The sequence below is a fragment of the Zea mays genome, chromosome 1, assembly GCF_902167145.1.
Source record: "Zea mays cultivar B73 chromosome 1, Zm-B73-REFERENCE-NAM-5.0, whole genome shotgun sequence".
NCBI lineage: Eukaryota > Viridiplantae > Streptophyta > Magnoliopsida > Poales > Poaceae > Zea > Zea mays.
Window position 1 is genome coordinate 291,841,950 of NC_050096.1, and position 18,097 is coordinate 291,860,046.

At 41.2% G+C, this 18,097-nt stretch overlaps 1 protein-coding gene and 1 long non-coding RNA gene across 2 annotated transcripts; both read right to left on the reverse strand.

Moving 5' to 3' along the window:
• Window positions 1–5,949: 5,949 nt before the first annotated feature.
• On the reverse strand, window positions 5,950–7,276 carry LOC103644131 (uncharacterized). Its single transcript, XR_561492.2, has 2 exons — window positions 7,073–7,276; window positions 5,950–6,176 (listed from the first exon to the last, which is right to left on the reverse strand). It is a non-coding gene; the product is annotated as an uncharacterized lncRNA (long non-coding RNA).
• A 4,125-nt stretch (window positions 7,277–11,401) lies between these two features.
• On the reverse strand, window positions 11,402–13,977 carry LOC100281970 (AP-1 complex subunit sigma-2). The gene is made up of 8 exons (NM_001154887.2): window positions 13,849–13,977; window positions 13,684–13,725; window positions 13,441–13,527; window positions 12,613–12,704; window positions 12,394–12,502; window positions 12,273–12,308; window positions 12,056–12,142; window positions 11,402–11,670 (listed from the first exon to the last, which is right to left on the reverse strand). Exons 2-8 carry the CDS (start codon window positions 13,684–13,686, stop codon window positions 11,599–11,601), a joined length of 486 nt encoding a protein of 161 aa, NP_001148359.2. The 5' UTR covers window positions 13,687–13,725; window positions 13,849–13,977; the 3' UTR covers window positions 11,402–11,598.
• Between the last annotated feature and the right edge of the window lie 4,120 nt (window positions 13,978–18,097).

Here is an 18,097-nt window from a genome sequence, read left to right on the forward strand (position 1 = left end):
CCATTATATTACCCTTATCTTCCTCTCTACAAAATAAGGTTAAAATGCTCAACGATCGAGTAGCCACAGCAGCGAAGCTCTAAAGTTTCATTAATTATCTTAGCAATGAAGGCAACTTTGTAAGCTTCGATTTGTTGATCGCCACAGATATAAGCCGGCCGGTACCATCTGATCTGTGTTTGATGTCGGATGTTATGGCATGCCAACGTCGTCGGTTGTAAGGATGAGATAATAATGGAGCTCCAAGCAGCGATCAGAGGCCACGAACAGGATAGACCCCAAAGCTCCTAGTGCGGGCCCGAATGCTATGTATCCTGCAAAACATACTTACAGCACAAATCCATGATCTGTGTTCGTTTTTGTGCATCACAATTTAGTTTTTTTTTATTAGAATTGTATGGTAGTCGCTGGCTAGCAGCAATGCAGAAACTTCCCCAGTTCTACTTCTTACACGGCGCGTGGCGTGGCGTGGCGTGACGTTGCGTCCCCTCCGCTTCACTCTGATCGTCTGTCGCGGCCATGGCGGGAGCCAACCAGTCTCGCTGATGCAACCTTCCGACGTTTCTCGACACAATCTTGGCCGCCGCTCTGCTTCTGTTTTTCCCTCAATTCTCGCCGACGGCGACTACGATGGAGTACAAGAGGAGTAACAGATCGTTGTTGCTCGGGGAGCCGAGACAGTGTAGGCCATGGGCAAGGAGTCAAGGACGAGGTGACCCAACCGCGCTTGCACTAACGTCAGCGGATCCGCATCCGGGGACGAGGGGCGCAAGTTCACCTCGATCGACATCGTGGGATGGGCTCGTCAAACTGGAGCTGAAACGGCGTGCCGTAGACGACGCCTATTCGATCTGCTCCTTCGCCATTTTCCGCGTCCGGCGAGGGCCGTGCAGACAGGAGAGATTTTTTTTTTTTTGACAAAATCACTCACGCCCCGTTTGATAGTTAGAATTGAATTCCATTCTAATAATAGTAATTTTGGTATATATCAATTAAGCTAATTTGAATTTATACAAAATATATTTATATACTATTATTAGCAAAATATCGGAAATATTTATGTGCTACGTTTTTACTATAAAGAGTAAGACGAAGAGTGACATGTAAGTTACAAAGTAGAAACAAATTCTACTAATGTATAAAATTATTTCTCATCCTCCACCCCATGAATTTGAGATAGTCATATATCTGAACTTTGGAAAATTGTGGAATGTCAAATTCCAAACTAAATAAGTTGCTTTATTGAGTGAATTCCAATTCCTACAAAATGAATGGGTCTAAATGGCCCGTCAAAAGAAATCATTTGTTTCCCCCACGTTAAAAATCATTTATCTCAAAGAAAAAGTAAGCGACATTGTTGCATTAGACGATCTGATCATGGTATAGAAAAAAGTAAACGACGTTGCAGGAGAAGTATCGATCTCATCATTATCTAAAAAAAAGTATCGAGCTCATGCAGTAAATGAACACTGCATTAGAAGATATGATTATTTGGTATATGATCTGATTATTTGGCAGCATATGACGCATAGCCTTTTGAGTTAAAAGAAGATATCCTTGAAGATCCCTGCAAGTTTCTGTAATTCTATCCAATCTAAAAGTTCCAAAGGATTCAGATTCAACGGATCCAATAAAAGATCAAATAGAGGAGACTAGGAAAAAATCTAAATGGATAACATCAAGAACACAGTGTGTGCATGCCATGTGTCTATACGTTGCTACATGTCGTGCTGTCATCGTAAGTGAGCATAAACAACAACTAGCTAGTAATTAATCTACGGCCAAACCTTAACATACTGCAATGATAATATGTTTTATTTCACCCTTTTAAGATATAGCTAGTAATTATGATATCATAGATCAAACCAAAGGAGTTTGAGATCATAATATGAAAATAAAATTTGTTGTGAAAACAGGATTTCCACATTTGACGGTAGATCAAACATCCTCTCAAGATATTAATCATAGAGAAAGACAAATTGAGTGTAGAATGGTTGGTTTGGTACTTAGGTTCCTTATGGTATGGTGCATTTTCTTGATTCTTTCAAGGACTTTAGTGGCACCATTGTTTTATTCAGTGCTAGATGACAGGCATGTCAACAATAAAGTTTCTATGATGACTATTAATCTTAGTATCTTATGGATTTTTTGAGGTGTTTATAAAAGATATATCGTGTAAATGCCTCTTCATCTTCCATTCAGAAGTAAAATAGATGACATGGTGGGTGCCTATGTACATAATGTCATTTATACTATACTATACAATGTATTGTAGCATTAACTTATGCGTAAAATATACTAACGGTCCCTAAACTTATAGAGGTATGTAATCTCGGTCTCTAAACTCCCAAAGTTCACATCTAGGTCCCTAAACTTGTGAAATTGTATCGTCCTGGTCCTTAAATTCTCAATATACACATTTTGGTCCCTATACTTCTATGGTTGTGTCATTTGGGTCCGTAAACTTGTTTTTGGTGTCATCACAGATCCAAATGGTTTGAGATCCGTTTGGACCTTTAATGACATCAAAAACAAGTTTGGAGACTCATATGACACAACCATACAACTATAAGGACTTAAATGTGCACGTTGAAAGTGTAGAGATCAGAATGATACAACTTTACAATTTTATGGACCTGGATGTGCATTTCGAGAGTTTAGGGACCGGGATGGCACAACGCTACAAGTTTAGGGACTGATAGTATATTTTACTCTTAATAGCGTATCATCCTCGCCTGCAGCCATTCTAGCCTTAATAATAAGTGTTTCTTACCTCTATACTTTTTCTATATAATGGAAAATGGTTTGCTTCCTCCTCCTTATATTACTTCCACATATTGGAAGCTTCGATAGTCTATGTGTTCTAGCTTGTGATGTGTGAGGGAGGGAGGGAGAGAGCGATGCAAGAGAAAAAAAAGAAAAACAAAAATAACACTGTTTTTGGGAACGGGAGGAATCAGGAGGCTTCATTGAAGAACATTGACACTGAGTGCGTAGACAGGGCCGAGTGAAAGGGTCTCTCTAGTAGGACCGACATGTCCAAACTCGAGATGAATGTGACAAATTCAGGGCCTAGTAGCTATAACGTATGGAGAAAGTAAAGAAGATGCTCGTAGACTATTGTTCTGTTGTGGTTTAGACCAATCTTGTCCAAGGATCATGGCTGTCGTGGTTGTCTGCCTTGGTTTCAACCAGCAGGACTGTCGGGTGCACAAGCATAATTCTCATTAAATTTGAAGTAGGCTCACCTCCCATTTTTGTTTCTTGCCAATAAAATCATCTGGATTTTGTTTTAATTTGGCTCATTATCATTTTAATTTATGTTGATAGTTTGATGCACACCCAGCAAAATATAATGTTCATATACTCTTGTCAACAGACTTATTGTCGTTGGATCTTCATATATGCCATTTAATTATTGTCTTATTATTATATTTACACTAAATTCTATGGTCTCAACATAAATAGGGATACATGTACGCAATTTATTTTTGTTGTTATTTATGCTTGTTCTATATCTCCACACACCACCAGCACCACCACATGTGTGGGGGTTATTTTATTATATTTATGTTTGTCCTGTATCTTCAGCTTACCTCTACTTTATTTTGGGCTTGATTTGGTAATTCTTAATGCAGCGGGTGGAACCAGATTAAGGACATCAAGATGGCATTATTAATATGGGCTTGTGTATGCTAACGACAAATCAGAGATCCCACTTTGAACTTCCCTTACACCATTGACTCAAAGCACCACAACTCCACAATGATATCAGCTTTCAATCCTTGGCGTCGCCCTCCCTCCTAAGGCTGCAAATGGTGTGCGCGGCTATATGTAGCTGCTGCGCAAGGACAGATTGGTAGCAACCTAGCAGATGCCCGGTGTCTTCACCATTTTCATCTAACATGAGCATCCCCCTGTGATCTCTTCTTGATCCTTTTTTCCCATCTCTTACCCTCACAAGTCTGCACTACCGTACGTTCGCTGAATATATAAAATCAGGAGGAGCAAGAAGAGACCATAGGTACAGAGTTGTCATCAATCCAGCTGATCGAGCCACTAACAAGTAGTGTAAAGGAGTAAAATGTTCTCAGAACTAGGATCCTGTGGCATGGATTCATGGTGCATCACTCACGTTGATAGCTAGTGCAGAGAAACTGCTTCCATGTTAAATACGGGTAGAGGGATTCACCAGGAGTGAGGGATGCAATAGTAGCAAGTAAATTAAGCAAGGACAAAATGGGACTCCCCTGCTTTACTTGAAAAAAAATATGAGGACTACTAGTTAATGCGAGAATGCGTTGAGTTCCACGTCCATGACACTAGCGTTCCATTGACATCTCATAAAGTAGCTTCTCTGTTAAGTCGATCCGCTGTCCAATGAAGATACCAGCACAACACTTCTAGTGCTTTATTCTTCCATTATTGCTGGAGCATTTGGAACGAGAGGTTTTGAAATTGACACCCAACTCATAAGCCTTTCAATGACACCATGTGTGACAGACCTCCTAAGTTATCGGGCCCACATGCACCAACATTTCTCATATTGGTCTCAGATGTCTATACATGTGCACGGTGGTAACTTAACAAGGCTATCGAGTTCATCAGCTCGAACTCATCATTCCCAAGGATCTCCTATAAACGTGTATATTACAGTAATCAATATTTGATAAACTTACGCCGGAGATAGAGCGGAAGACTTTTACGAAACATAATTTTCATTCCCAAAACTCTAGTTTTACGATATAGAAAGTGTTGTATTTATTACAAGTCCTGATAATACTCAAAGTGCATAACTTAATACAACACTTAGAAAGGTAAAGCTTTTCCTAAAGAGTGCTTACATATAAGCATTAAAATCTCCAAGGCCTCCACAAAAAACAACTAGTAAAGCTAAGATATTCAGAATTTTTCCTGCAACAACATAGGGAATAAAACCCTGAGTAGACAATTACTTAGTAAAACTTACCCAACTAAAGAAAAGACTCTCAATGATATGCTATATTTTGGGAAGCAAGATAAAGCTCATCAATTTTCAAGGACTTTTTTTGTAGAAAAGCTTACTAATAATTGATCCTTAAGCCAAGTTTTACTTCACAAGTAGGTCATTACCTGAATCTAGATTCCACTAATCTAGATCATTCACTTGGCCTATACTAGATTACTTTTATCAGATCTTAGTTATAATTGTTACTACGATGATGGTCATCGGGATGAGTCAACCATTCCCACGGATCATGCACTACATGAACTGGTTCGCGCTACCGGGAGTACATTACCCTACCAGCAAGGGTGGACCTAGGATAAAATGAGAGTATGGGCATACTTGCAAAGATAGGCACCAAAATACTAGAGCAGGGGCATCTAAACGACGCTGAGCATGGGACTTAATGGTGAAAATTTAGACTCTACTACTTGCAAAGGAGAAATGAGTGGGGGCATAGGCCCTCACTCGGACCTATGTAGGTCCGCCCCTGCTACCATCCAGCCTCTTGCTAGGATGATACCTGCTACTCCCACCATCTCCCACGCCCAGTGCGCGATTATCTTGGTTATCTTTTTATGTAAGGAATAGCCGTGTTCAGGCTTACCGAAGCATGTGGGTAGTTGCACAGTCTCAACCACAACAGGCCAGTCAACGGTACGGTCCTTAACCGACTCAAACGGAGACACTATACAGAGACTCCTTACTCGTGTAAGTCAACCGCCTGGCCTCAAGTTTAATTATACTATTTCTCAAAACTTGGTACCTGATAGAGGTACCATGCCTGAATGATGAATTCATCATCGCAAATTGATGCCTTCATCATCCCAAGCTCATTTTCTTTATAAAAACATGATTCAGAGAGCAAAATTCATTTTTCCTTAATCTATAAGGAGGGCTAAGCATCACTAGTTTTGATAAAACGGGTAACAAGGTATGGTGACGTATGGTAACCAATTTTTCAAGGAATGATAATGCATCAACGGTTGATCACATAACTCCTATCACCTAATGCATCATATAAGGTGATAAAAATTTTAAAACAATGAGGGGCAAATGCACCGGGGCTTGCCTTATTACAGGAGGAGATTCCAGATCTTCTATCACGATAACCAGTTAGATGGAACCAACTACTGGATCAACAGCACTGGAGAGCAGGCTCCTTCTTCAAAGACCATTTCTTCTTGGTGTTCTACATGAAATCATGTGAAAAATGAATGCTTATACTTATGCAATTTGCAAAGAAAATACTATAAAGCAATACAAGACTACACCTCTCTAAAGGTGTACACAAGAACTAACAAAACCACAAGAGAGCTAAACACTCTAATACCACAACCAAGATCCCAACCCCACTAAGGAACCTTGCCTCAAAAACCAAGCACTCCATTTATGACTTAATTAAGGATTTATCTTTCTTATAATGAACCATACAAGGCTTCCTAAGCAATTTGCTTCCAATCAGCCTCAAAACTTTAACCAAGGACTGATATTCTAGTAACAAGTCTCTCCAAAAAAATTCATAATTTTTGGTGCGCAACTTTTATTACTAAAATTCAAATAAGCCTTCTACGAGCACTCTTAAATCACTTTAAAATGGTTAACTGCCCTAAAAATTCTAAAACTATTTTTACCAGAGAGCTTATGATTTTAGACATCTAATAAAATTTGTCCCACTATTTTAGAATTTTTCTACAATTTTAGCTTAATTTATAAGCTATCGCACGGCGGCCCAGTACCAGGCAGATCTAGCCCACGACCGAGAGCCCTCGCCCGTACTGGCGCTTTTGCGCAGAGGACCTCCGCGTCCTGAACAATCCAACACCGGATCGATCCACTGTTGGCTCCTCACGCTCACATATGACATAACGACTAAGCCCTACATCTTCCCTTCTTTCACAAACTCCGGTCCACGACACGGCCGCACGGGAACACCGGCGAGCCGGCGCCGGATCGGCCAAGGCGGTGCAACGCAGACAACGGTGATGGCACCAAAGTGACCCCCGAACTACAGCAAGCAGCGTGACCACGTTCTGAGCAACCAACAACGGTAGAAATAGAACGGACAACTCGAAGAGCTTCACTGACCTAAAGAGAGTAGGGAACAAGCATCACACGAGCAAGCAACTCCTTGAGACGCCCTGGCCACGGTGAGGGTGAAAACTAGCCGACGCGGTCACCAAACAAGGGAGATGGCACGCACAGCACAAGGGCAGAGCAAAGTTGGTGGCTGGGAGAGGGTTAACATCGACTTGAAGACCAACTTACCCACGTGGCTTACAAGCACTCACACCTCGCTGGCACACAAGCACAGGACACAAATATCACTTTGTCCAATTCTGAATTTAACTGAATCAGCCATTTCTGTCCCAACTGCACACCTCCCTGTTGAAGCTCTTGTATCTCACAATTTCCCTCAACAACAGACCCACCTTCCTTAACCAAAGTTACTCTCTAAATATATATCTATCACTTTGGTATAGAACCCCTAGGCTGAAACCACACAGAACAATTGTTATGGTGCACCAAAGTAGAGTAAAAATACTAAAACAGCCAGTTTCAGCTTAACTGAAACAGCCCCACACTCAACCTGACATGGAGTTTTGCAACACACTTTTCTCCCAATTATATACAGTAGCAATACCAACTCTTCACATAAAACTTGTTCACCATACTGTGGTCTTACACTTTTCTATATAATTCCTATCCCAAAACCTTATGCGTTGACCACAGGAGAGCTCCAAACTGAGCAACCTGCTGCAATTCAGTTTTCAGACCTGAATAAAAATTCAGTCACTAATCAACCTGACAGTTGATTTTGGAACCAACTTTACTCCACTTTTTATACAGAACCAAGCCAACATACTTAAGAAGAGTTGTTCACCATCATATAGTCTTAAATTCCTCTATAGAGACCACAGCTCAAAACTTCATGGATTAGCCACAATTAAGCTCCAAAACTGCACTCATAACACTGAAACTCAGTTTCAGTTACTGTTCCTGGTCTGAAACTTTAGAAATCAGTCAGCTCCATTTTGGGACCTCTTTTTATCCTAGTTTCATATAGTTTCAGGGATATTACACTTACTAAAAGTTGTTCTACTATAGTTATTCTACAAGTTTTCTATAGCAACCTTTTTCAAAATGTCCGTGGATTAAAAGTTACAGGAGTCCAAAAACAGGTAAACAAAACTGTTTTTAGCTGAATCCAAACTGTCCCAAATATGAACTTTTGCAAATTACTCCAAACTTTTCTACACAACATGTAAATCTCAACACATGAAAGTTGTTCAATTTTCCAAGCTATATAACTTTGGTATTTTGACTTTTGACAAACTCTTTTTAGAACTTGAATTTCACTTTTGGGGCTAGTTTATGGCTTCAAGTGTGGTCCTTTTCTTAAATGATCTCACCAATTTGATTCATCACTTAAAAGCAAAGTTGCTCCTCACTCTAAGACCCAACTTTGGTATTTAGGTCTCATGGCCAAAAAAATCTTTAGCTTAGGAGTGGCTTGCTTCTACTTGATTTCACACTAAACTCTCAAACTTCTCTTGCTCACAACAACACAACACACCACATTTAGTTTGAATTTTGACCTAGTGAATGCATTCTAGGTATATCAAGCAAGTTAATACAAATGCATATGATGACATGCCAAGATTTTAGTTGTCGTAACACCAGAGGTGTTACACCCTGGACCACACGTCAATTACTGCAAGTTACTATGAATCATTGACGTGTGGGCCAAGATGTCAAATCTTAATAGACTTACAAATTGGTGGCAATAGTAGCAGATGTTGCCTCAAGTCTGTGCCTTTTTCATCTTCCTTCTTTGTACAACATGAACATCTCATTCCCTCGTCCCTCCCCACGTTGACACACTCAAGAAGGAGAAAAGAGTAGGCTTAAGGGCTTTACTGAAACAAACCCACTACAACGCTTGTTTAGACACAATGAGAGACATCAGGCATACAAGATGATCGTGTGGTAAGAACAAAGATGGACATAGATCTTGACGTGCGCGCTGGTTAGTCTTTGAGTGTGGAGTCTAATGTCGAAACCAAGATTTTGATAGGTTACAAGGTTTTGTAGGGTTCAAATGTTAATAAAAGCTATAAATGTCCCTGTATCTGCGTTTCACATATCCGATACGTAGCGTCAGGTGGTTCTTTTCAGCCTTCAAGTTGATCAAAAAGAAGCCCATAAGCACGACAGACAGTACCCAATCAAGACCATCTTAGAATTACCCGATGAAAAGATAATCCATATCATGGCTTCGAAGACTAAGTTCGTTCATCCATTGTTGTGCAACCACGTCGCTGATCCTGCAAAATGCAAATGCTAGTTTAGAGTTTAGACCCATATGCACATCGATGAAAGAACCTGAAGACTAGTGCTACACTATTGTGTCCCCATTTCTTTTCTATGAAACACCAATTTTTTGCATATTGATGCGACCCCCTCTGGAGGGTCTCTTTGGTGACCGTAGAGGTGAGAGGAGGAGGAGGCTAGAACCAGGAACAGATCTGAGAGGGTAAGAACTGTGGCTAGGTAGGCGGACGTCGTCACCGCGGCTGGTAGCTTGCCGAGCCACGATGACCGAGATAGTCCCGCCCAACTGCAGGGAGACTTTATTCCTCGATGATCTTAATACAACTACGGGTCTGCCTTTATAGTATGAGGCGACCTCTTTAAAAGGAACTAAATAACTGAATCTGGAAGTGAACTAATGCATATCCTTTATTCTGGAAACAAACTAATGCATATCTCCCTGCAATAAAAGCTTGCCTACTAACCCAATTGCTAGCCACTTTTTTGATCACTTTCCTTGCTTGCTTCTGCTGCTCCTTTTGCTGGATCCTGGCGCCTGCGCCTCTGGTACTAGCAGCCTACAAATGCATCAGTAACACATATCGGTTTTTCTCATACAATCTTTCCTCTTTTTTGCACTTCAGCCACATTGCCGTATGCTACATGATGTAAGTTCACACCACCCAGAGTAATGAATTCAATCACTGCATAGATAGGTTACCTATCTCATGAAAGTTATCCTGATGCCTTCCATTACAAAATTCTTTTGCAATTCCCTTGAGCAAATACATCACTTTGTTTTCATGTTAGATGAGTAGACAGTCAAAAAAATGTAAGATGAGTAGCTTTGGTCAGGCACATGTGTGATATATATTAGAACCCAAATAGGAGCAAGACGAGATGCATGCATATATACACAGAGAAAGCTGAGTTCGTTTTAAATGATATTTTTTTTGAAAGATTTGGTTGCCCGACTTTGATTTATCATAATGAGAGTTCACCAAACAACTTTTATATGTGCTTGTTCCTTTGCTTCCATAAACACCAAAGGATCATAATTGCCAGGCTATGACTATGACCCACCTTGCATCGCCCACCGATTGCTTGGACAGACCAGGATTCCAGTTCAGCTTCCTCCTTCCATTTAGACGCATGTAGCTTCTGACAACCACTCCAAAGTGCGACAAAACCACAAACCTTGTGACAGTAGGAATGCGGTGTTGCTCTGTCTAACATTTGTTTCACACAAAGCACAACAGTGATTATTTTCCAGGCAACGTATCATGTGCTTACAATGGCTAGATATTCATGTGAGCACTTCAAATCCAGTGCCTCCTTTCATGATCCAACGATGCTCCCGGCTCCACATCCTACGAACTCAGCCCCAGCCACAGATCGGTTGCAGAGCACCTGGCGATGGACAAGGGAAGGTGTCGATCTTTTTTTTCTCTCGAAAGCGCAGGAAACTGCGCCTTTAATTATATTAAGAAGAGAAATATAATACATAGTACACTAGCTCTCCTTACGGAGGCCAGAAACAAGCATAAAGAAACAAATTCATTAGGAATTCAGGCTACCGACAAAGGGAAGGTGTCAATCTTCGTCGACCATGAGCAGGACGTCGATGGCAGCAGCCATGGCCTCAGTCTAATCGTCCCTAGTATGGTGGAAGGTGGCTTTGCACTGGTCACGCAGGAGGGGATCGCCAACGCATGTGCAATGTGACGATCTGATACACAGCCAAGCCGCTCCTGCTAAACATGTTGATCCTCTCCGCCTCATTCGTTTCCATGGCGCTTATTGTGCAAGACTACATAGGGTGATGTTGATTCAAGCCGATGGTAAACTACAGGACAGAATGGGATCCTGTATGTAGACCAGACTGATAGAGCAAACGACAATAGAAAGAATCAGTCCAGTTGTTAATTGTACATGACAGGAATCAACAATGTTTTTCATTGCCAGAGAAGATAATAACAAAAATGACAAGGGAAGAAAAAGAACAGAGTGATTCAACCCCAGATTTGCAAATAAGTAGGACTGTAGGAGGGCATCACAACACTGACAACTTGCAGCGATTTTCAGAGATTGGAGAACACAACAGACAATCAACGAGGTCATGATTTTACTTGCAACGGGAACACATGCAATGTAGTTTACACATCACGCTCATTCTAAATAACCTGGAGTCTTGAAATCCATAAACATGAGCAGAGCAAATGGACTCACAGTCCAGTGCATTACAGTTGCTTTTACAACAATAACAAGATAGAGGGAAGGGGGGGCAGGCATGAAGAACTTCATTTTGTAGCCTGAGCAATGATGTTACTTATGGAGCTGGCTTCCTCTTTAGCAGCCTCGACCAATGAATCCTGCACAATTCATATTTCAGAAAGAATTTTGTTCGGATAAAAAAAAGATCATGCACTTCACGGTTAATTCATAAAGTACAACATTCTATCCAGAGTACATATAGGGAATGACGCAGGTTTTCTGCCTTAAATCCAAGCACAGGTTTTACTTCAATAGGTAACAGGAAATGGGAAGTTAGTAGGCACAGCAAAGGTGTTTGAATACTACTTAAGAATACTCTACTGTATCACAGGGTAATAAAAGAACTAAACCACAGCAACACACAACAAGCAAACAAAATCTCATGCTACACGTTGTACAGTCCTGATTAATTGTGAAAATTATTGAATTTCAATAAAATGTAATAATACAGGTTAGCCAAATGTGAGGATTGCATTTGCATACCTGTGCAGCAATAAGTCTTGCAACATTCTTCTTGCTAGATTCTTGAAGTTCACCAGCGATGAGAATCTCATCCAGTATGTAGTAGGCCTGCATAAATGGAAAACTGGGACCCATGAACATGGCTACACACCCATAAGCATGATCAGAAGCTAGCACAAAGTTTCCAATGACTAAGTCCAATCCCACATGTCCAAAGAGTTGGTTAGCATGAGTTTACCTTATGAAAATTGAATATCAAATCCAACTCACATACCTAAAGAATTTGTAGAGAAAACAGTCAAAACGATGACATGAAAGCATGAATCTTTAATTATGAAATTGAATACTAAAACACTCACACTGCCAAAATAGCGGTCCAGTATCTCGACGAAATGATGGATGATCTCAAGGACTTCAAGCTCATTGTCCTCGGCATCAATGCACATGCAGAAATACAGGCTAGCATACCTAACCACCATATGTTGTTATAAAGACGCATCGATAGTTAGCAAGAAGATATTGTAAAAGCAGCAGAAAATACAAACCGAACAGTAGAACTCAACAGCACTGAGCCATACCTCCGGTATACGACCTTGTAACCTCTCCACTCAACAAAATTGCAGAGTTTGGGCCCTCGTGTAAGAATGAGTCCACTGAGTTCGCGAATGACCTTTTTGAACATGAGTAGCAAACTTAATAAACAAGCATGCGGCAATACGCCTCACAAAGAAAGGTTATTTAATAGATACCGCTAGAAAACTTGTTTTTTGGGAATTATATGAAGCTATTAAAGTTTGAAAGAAACAAAACATCCATGGGTACTTTTAACCAGGTACCCCAGTAAAAAGCATAATATTTGATGGAAGACAGGAACTCCCTTCCAACAGTCTATTGTACTAAAGTAAGTTCTGTACGAATTCATCAAATTGATGAGAAAATACATGGGGCCGCACTCACTTGTTACCCAGCAAGGCAGCAACACATTAGAGGAATAAACAAGGAAGGGGGCAACGAGTAGGAGAAATGGGAATTTGTTCAGATGAATGTATACCAAATACAACAAGAGGGAAAACAACAAGAATTAACACATATTCAAGTTTACATAACAAAAAAAAACATTCATCACAATCTATACAGAAACATGTATGCTGGATCAAGATATAGCTTTGGAAGTTGGCAACCGTGTACGTCAAACTTGTTACAAAACGGCAACTATTCATTCACTTCTAATGTTCATCGATTTGTTGGGAACAAAAGTCATGACTGCAAAGTCCTGACACAAACTAGCATGCATAGCCTTAACTACTGCAGAAATTAGCACCCACTGCCACTCTGCCACTGATGAATAAAGCAACCCCGGAACTGAATTACACGAGTTATCACACAGAGCAGTGTAGGGTACTGACCTTGGTCCTCTCTTTCTGGGTGTAAGGAGAATACCACTTGGTGAGCCTCACCTTGCCCTGGCGGCTGATCAGGAGCACGAAATTAATCTACAAAATCGCGCAGAAAAGGCTTCAGATTTCAATCAAGATGCAGCGAAGTGCTAGATCGTGACCGCCATCCACAGGAACCCGCACGAACAGCCGCGCCTGGCGCAAACACAAGGGCTCAGACCATAAGATCACGGGGGAGAAGGGGGAACTTACCATGGTGAATGGATAGGCCCTCTCGCAGCACAAACCTGGATCCTGCGTGGGCGTAACACATGCGTGCGTGATAATTGGGTCAGATCCAGATGCAAATAGCTTACCTTAGGGTTTGCGGTGGTCGGTTCCGCTTCCGCACAGCGGGAATGAAAGGCAAGTGCGTACCTGGTGGGCGGGTGCTCGTTGCCGGCGAATGGCACCACGTGGAGGTCGCCGCCGGCCGCTGGGAATGAAGTCACGCGAGACGGAGGCAAACGGTTGGGGAGGTGAGTCCTGGAGATCTAGCTCGATCGGTCGACTCCACCAGGGACGAGAGTGGCTTTTCATCTTTGCTTAAAAATATTCGAAAATTTAAAACTATACGTTGGAACTGAAAAATTGCAAAAATAGGAACCTACGGTTTGACCAATGAGTTTCTAAGATCTAGTCGTAAAAGTTAAATATGTGAGTACCGATGCGTCGCAACGGCAACATATAATAGCATGATAACTTATATATAAAATGTGTGTTATAATGTTATGATAAAATGTTTCATAATTTATTTGTGATTTTGGTCATACATAAATTTTGTTATTTTAATCTAGTTGTTTCATCACTAAATTGCAACTATCAGTATCATACAGGCTTCGATATATGCCATAATTTGCATGGTCTCATCATTGTAGAGTATGTCACACGGTTTGGTTCAGGTGGACGATGAGCTGGACGGCGTGATGACGCCGTCGTCGGATGCAGTGTCCAGAACAATCCAAGAGTCGCTGACGTTGGCGACGACCATGAGATCCCCTGCTTGACGATGGACAGCACGGTGCAGCCACTCTCGGACCGTATGGAAACTATTGGTAACATGCAAGACTGCTTGATACATTAACGGCAAGGGATAGAACTTTACAACTATGAAAATGTAAACAACTTAACAAAAAAATAATTGTTGGAGCAAAAACTCTAATTAATTACTATCAGGCTAACACGTGATAAAATAATTATATTCAGGCACTAAGAAAAACATTTACATCTTTCGGGGTGAAGCCATGAACCACTTCACGCACAAAAACTATGGTCTGTCACTTTTAGAAGCACGGTACCTTTCAGTGTGAAGCAATGAACTGATTTACTTATAAACAATGATTTGTCTTTTTTTTTTACAAATACGTTGTGGGCACACCAGATTAATACTACAAATAGTGGATATACATATTTTTCTAAGTAGGAGATAAGAGATATTGAAGACCGATTAGTAGCTGTTTAATTACAAAAAAAAAGATAGATTAGTAGGCACGCTTGGACTATTGTTCACATTTCTCTCAGGAGTATTCATCAACTACAGATGATAAACTCAGGTCTTACTGTCTTAGTTGGATATCACATTAGCATATCGCATTAGAAAAAGATAGTATCACCTTATCAGGAGATGGAAGCAAGCGCGTGTCATGGACGGGATGACTGTCTATATGCTTGGGCCTTCGTCTTGCACATTTCAATTGAAGTGTGAGAAAGAACTATAAATTTGTAGCGGTAGCCTCTATCCTACTCCTACTAGACAGTACAACTGATTTATAAACCGTGTACTGAGGTTCACTTTGACCATATAAGGTCTATATAAAACTAGCTACTTCTAGCCTTCATGATGCCACGATTATGCCCATTCCTCCACACTTGCTCACCACATTTCTTTATTTCTAACTACCCAAACATTTCGGTTGTTCGCTCTTTGAATGTGGCACGCGTGCGACATCTACAATTCATCTAGGAAAGTGGGGCATCGGGAGAGTGGATACAAGATGTACCATGGTGATCGGTTAGCTGCACCGTCCCGTCCCGCATCACCACGTGCGTTGATTTTATCTGAGTTTGTGTTTGGTTGCATGCACGTGTGAAGCGCGGGTTGTATGGACAGACGCAAAAAAAAAGTTATGTTGGTTGCATCCACACGTACGCCTAAAACGATCGTACGCGGTCGGTCAGGCTCACGTGAGATTGTACACGTGGGTGCGGTCATCCAATCTGGCGGTTAGAGATCTCTTTTGTTGCTACATTTTATCAAGAACACGGCTGCTCAAGACTAGGAACGTATATGGAGCATGTTGGTGGCTATGACCTTCGAGTAAGGCCCCAATTGCCCTAAAGAAAGTAATAGCTTAGAATTTGATTCAATTCATTTTTTTTGTTTGGATGTTAATGGAATTCTTTTCCATGAATCAAATTCAATATCTTGTTTCGATAATTATATATGGAATTTACATATTTAGAGGGAAGTAACCACATCATCATCAAGATTAGAGAGAACTGCTACCAATACGCAACCAACCAATCCATGTCTCTAGTTTATCATCAACTTCCAGATTAATTTCGGTATATAGCAGCCAAAATTGTGATCAGTTCGATGTCAGTCCTAGCTTCTTTCTAGGCCTACCACCTGATTTCAGCTAGCTAGCTTGCCAGCGCACCTACTCCATCCCGAAGAGATAGCTTCTTCCTAGGCCTACCACCTGATTTCAGATAGCTGCCGCTGCTGGTGCCCATCGTGAAGTCCACGTTCACGCCACCGGAGCCGTAAGCCTCGTAAGCAGAAGCAGGGAACTGCCGCTCCTGCTGCTGCTGGTAGTGCAGGGCGGGCAGAGACCAGTAGTCCTTCTCGGACGGTGGCATAGTGGCCTGCGAAGCGGCAGCAGCCCCAGCGAGCATCATCGCGGCAGCGCTCCCCGGCTGCAGCGAGTCCAACGGGAACTTGGCGGCGCGCCCGGTGGCTCCGCCCACAACGGGGAGGTCGCTGCTGAGGATGCTCTCCACGTCGTAGCGGCTCATGTCGAAGTTGGTGACGGCGTTGAGCTCGCGGAACTTGATCGCAGCGATGTCGTACACCTCCGCTGCCTCTTCTGAAGGGGTGCAGAACCAGTCAGGACAGACGGACGAGGCGTCAGGTGGAGGAGAGGAATCATTTTCCGTCTTCAGGAGGTAGGAATCTCTCGTGAGCTTCAGATTCAGGTTAGGAAAGTGAGTGGAATGTTGATTTCCAATTTCAGATGCAGCCAAACAGGTTTGTCCTAGAATCAAATTCTAATTCAGACCAATTCAGACCAAACAAACAGGCCCTAATGTGAATACAAATGCATACATACTCCGGCATAGCTAAAAGCTACATCGTAGAGCGATGGGAATGGATGTATCATCGCCTGGAGACCGACAAACCGTGAAAATTGACATGCCCGTCTTGGTTCCGTGTCACATCAAAGGTCGAAAGAAACGGCCTACGATCTGAACTCAATAGGGGTATAGATTGACCACGTGTAAAATTAAAAAAAAAAGAAAGAAATAATCATCGTGTGTTTATATGTATATGTGCATGATCAAAAAGCCTAAAAAACTAAAAATCAAAATATGCAATCGACCTCATCGTTTGAACAACCTTATCCAGCTAGAATGTGCATGCCCATCTCTTCTCTTGTTCTTGATTCTATTCCTAAAGCTCCTTCGCCTCTATAACTTGCCGATTTGTTTATCTCTAACTACCAAGCAAGCACTTAAGCCATGTTTTGATTTTACAGCCATGAAAGAGTAGCATCAGGAGAGAGGACGAATGAGCTGGCTACATCTCATCAAGGTCTCGGCTGCTCAGATTCATGGGGTTTGGTGGAAGCGCTACTATTGAAACAATTTTTCACGGTGTTGTTAATTTTCTTCACAACGGTTTATATAAAGAACACTTATCACTAGTGGCCTGAGCTAAAAAAGCGTCAGTACATTTACACTTGCAAATATATGCTGTCTGAGCAAAGAACCGCCCGTCTATTCACACTGGCGATTTTACTATGAAAACCGTTATTGCTAATAGTATATTTACACAGTAGTTTGGTAACAACGGCCTAGTTTGGATATTCTTAGATTAAAATGGTTTGGAGGGATTAGAGATTGTTTAAATCCTCAATATATCAAAAACTCTCACAGTACATCTCGATCCACTCCAATCTCTCTCATTCCTAGAGTATCTAAACTAAGGTATTTTTTTTTTCAAATTTTAACCACTCGTCTTATTCAAAATATTTATTAAAAATATAAAATTTTAAGTTAAAAAAAACTACCTTTAATGATAAACAAATCATAAAACGAATAAATGATAATTTGTTATTTTTTGAATACGACGAGTGGTTAATTTTTTTAAAAAAAATCAACAATATCATATATTTATGAACGTAGGGAATACTTCACTGTCGAAGCACTGTTATATTTAGGGCCCCTTTGGTAGGGCTTATTTTTTCAGCTTCGGCTCTGACTCATGCAAAAGTTGTGCCAAACACCTCTTTTTCAAATGGCTTCACCAGTGAAGTGCTTTTCCAAAATGAACTAGAGGGCATGAGCCAAAAAAAAGTGGCTCACCCGGCTTCAGCTCACGTCATTTTTGCACAATAGTCCTCCC

Bases quoted from the DNA above. Each gene is read 5' to 3' on its own strand.
- LOC100281970 (NM_001154887.2), bottom strand. The intron at 12,705-13,440 runs GTCAGTACCCTA...ATGTTCAAAAAG, and splicing joins CCCAGAAAGAGAGGACCAAG to GTCATTCGCGAACTCAGTGG. The intron at 12,503-12,612 runs GTATGGCTCAGT...TATGGTGGTTAG, and splicing joins TACAAGGTCGTATACCGGAG to GTATGCTAGCCTGTATTTCT.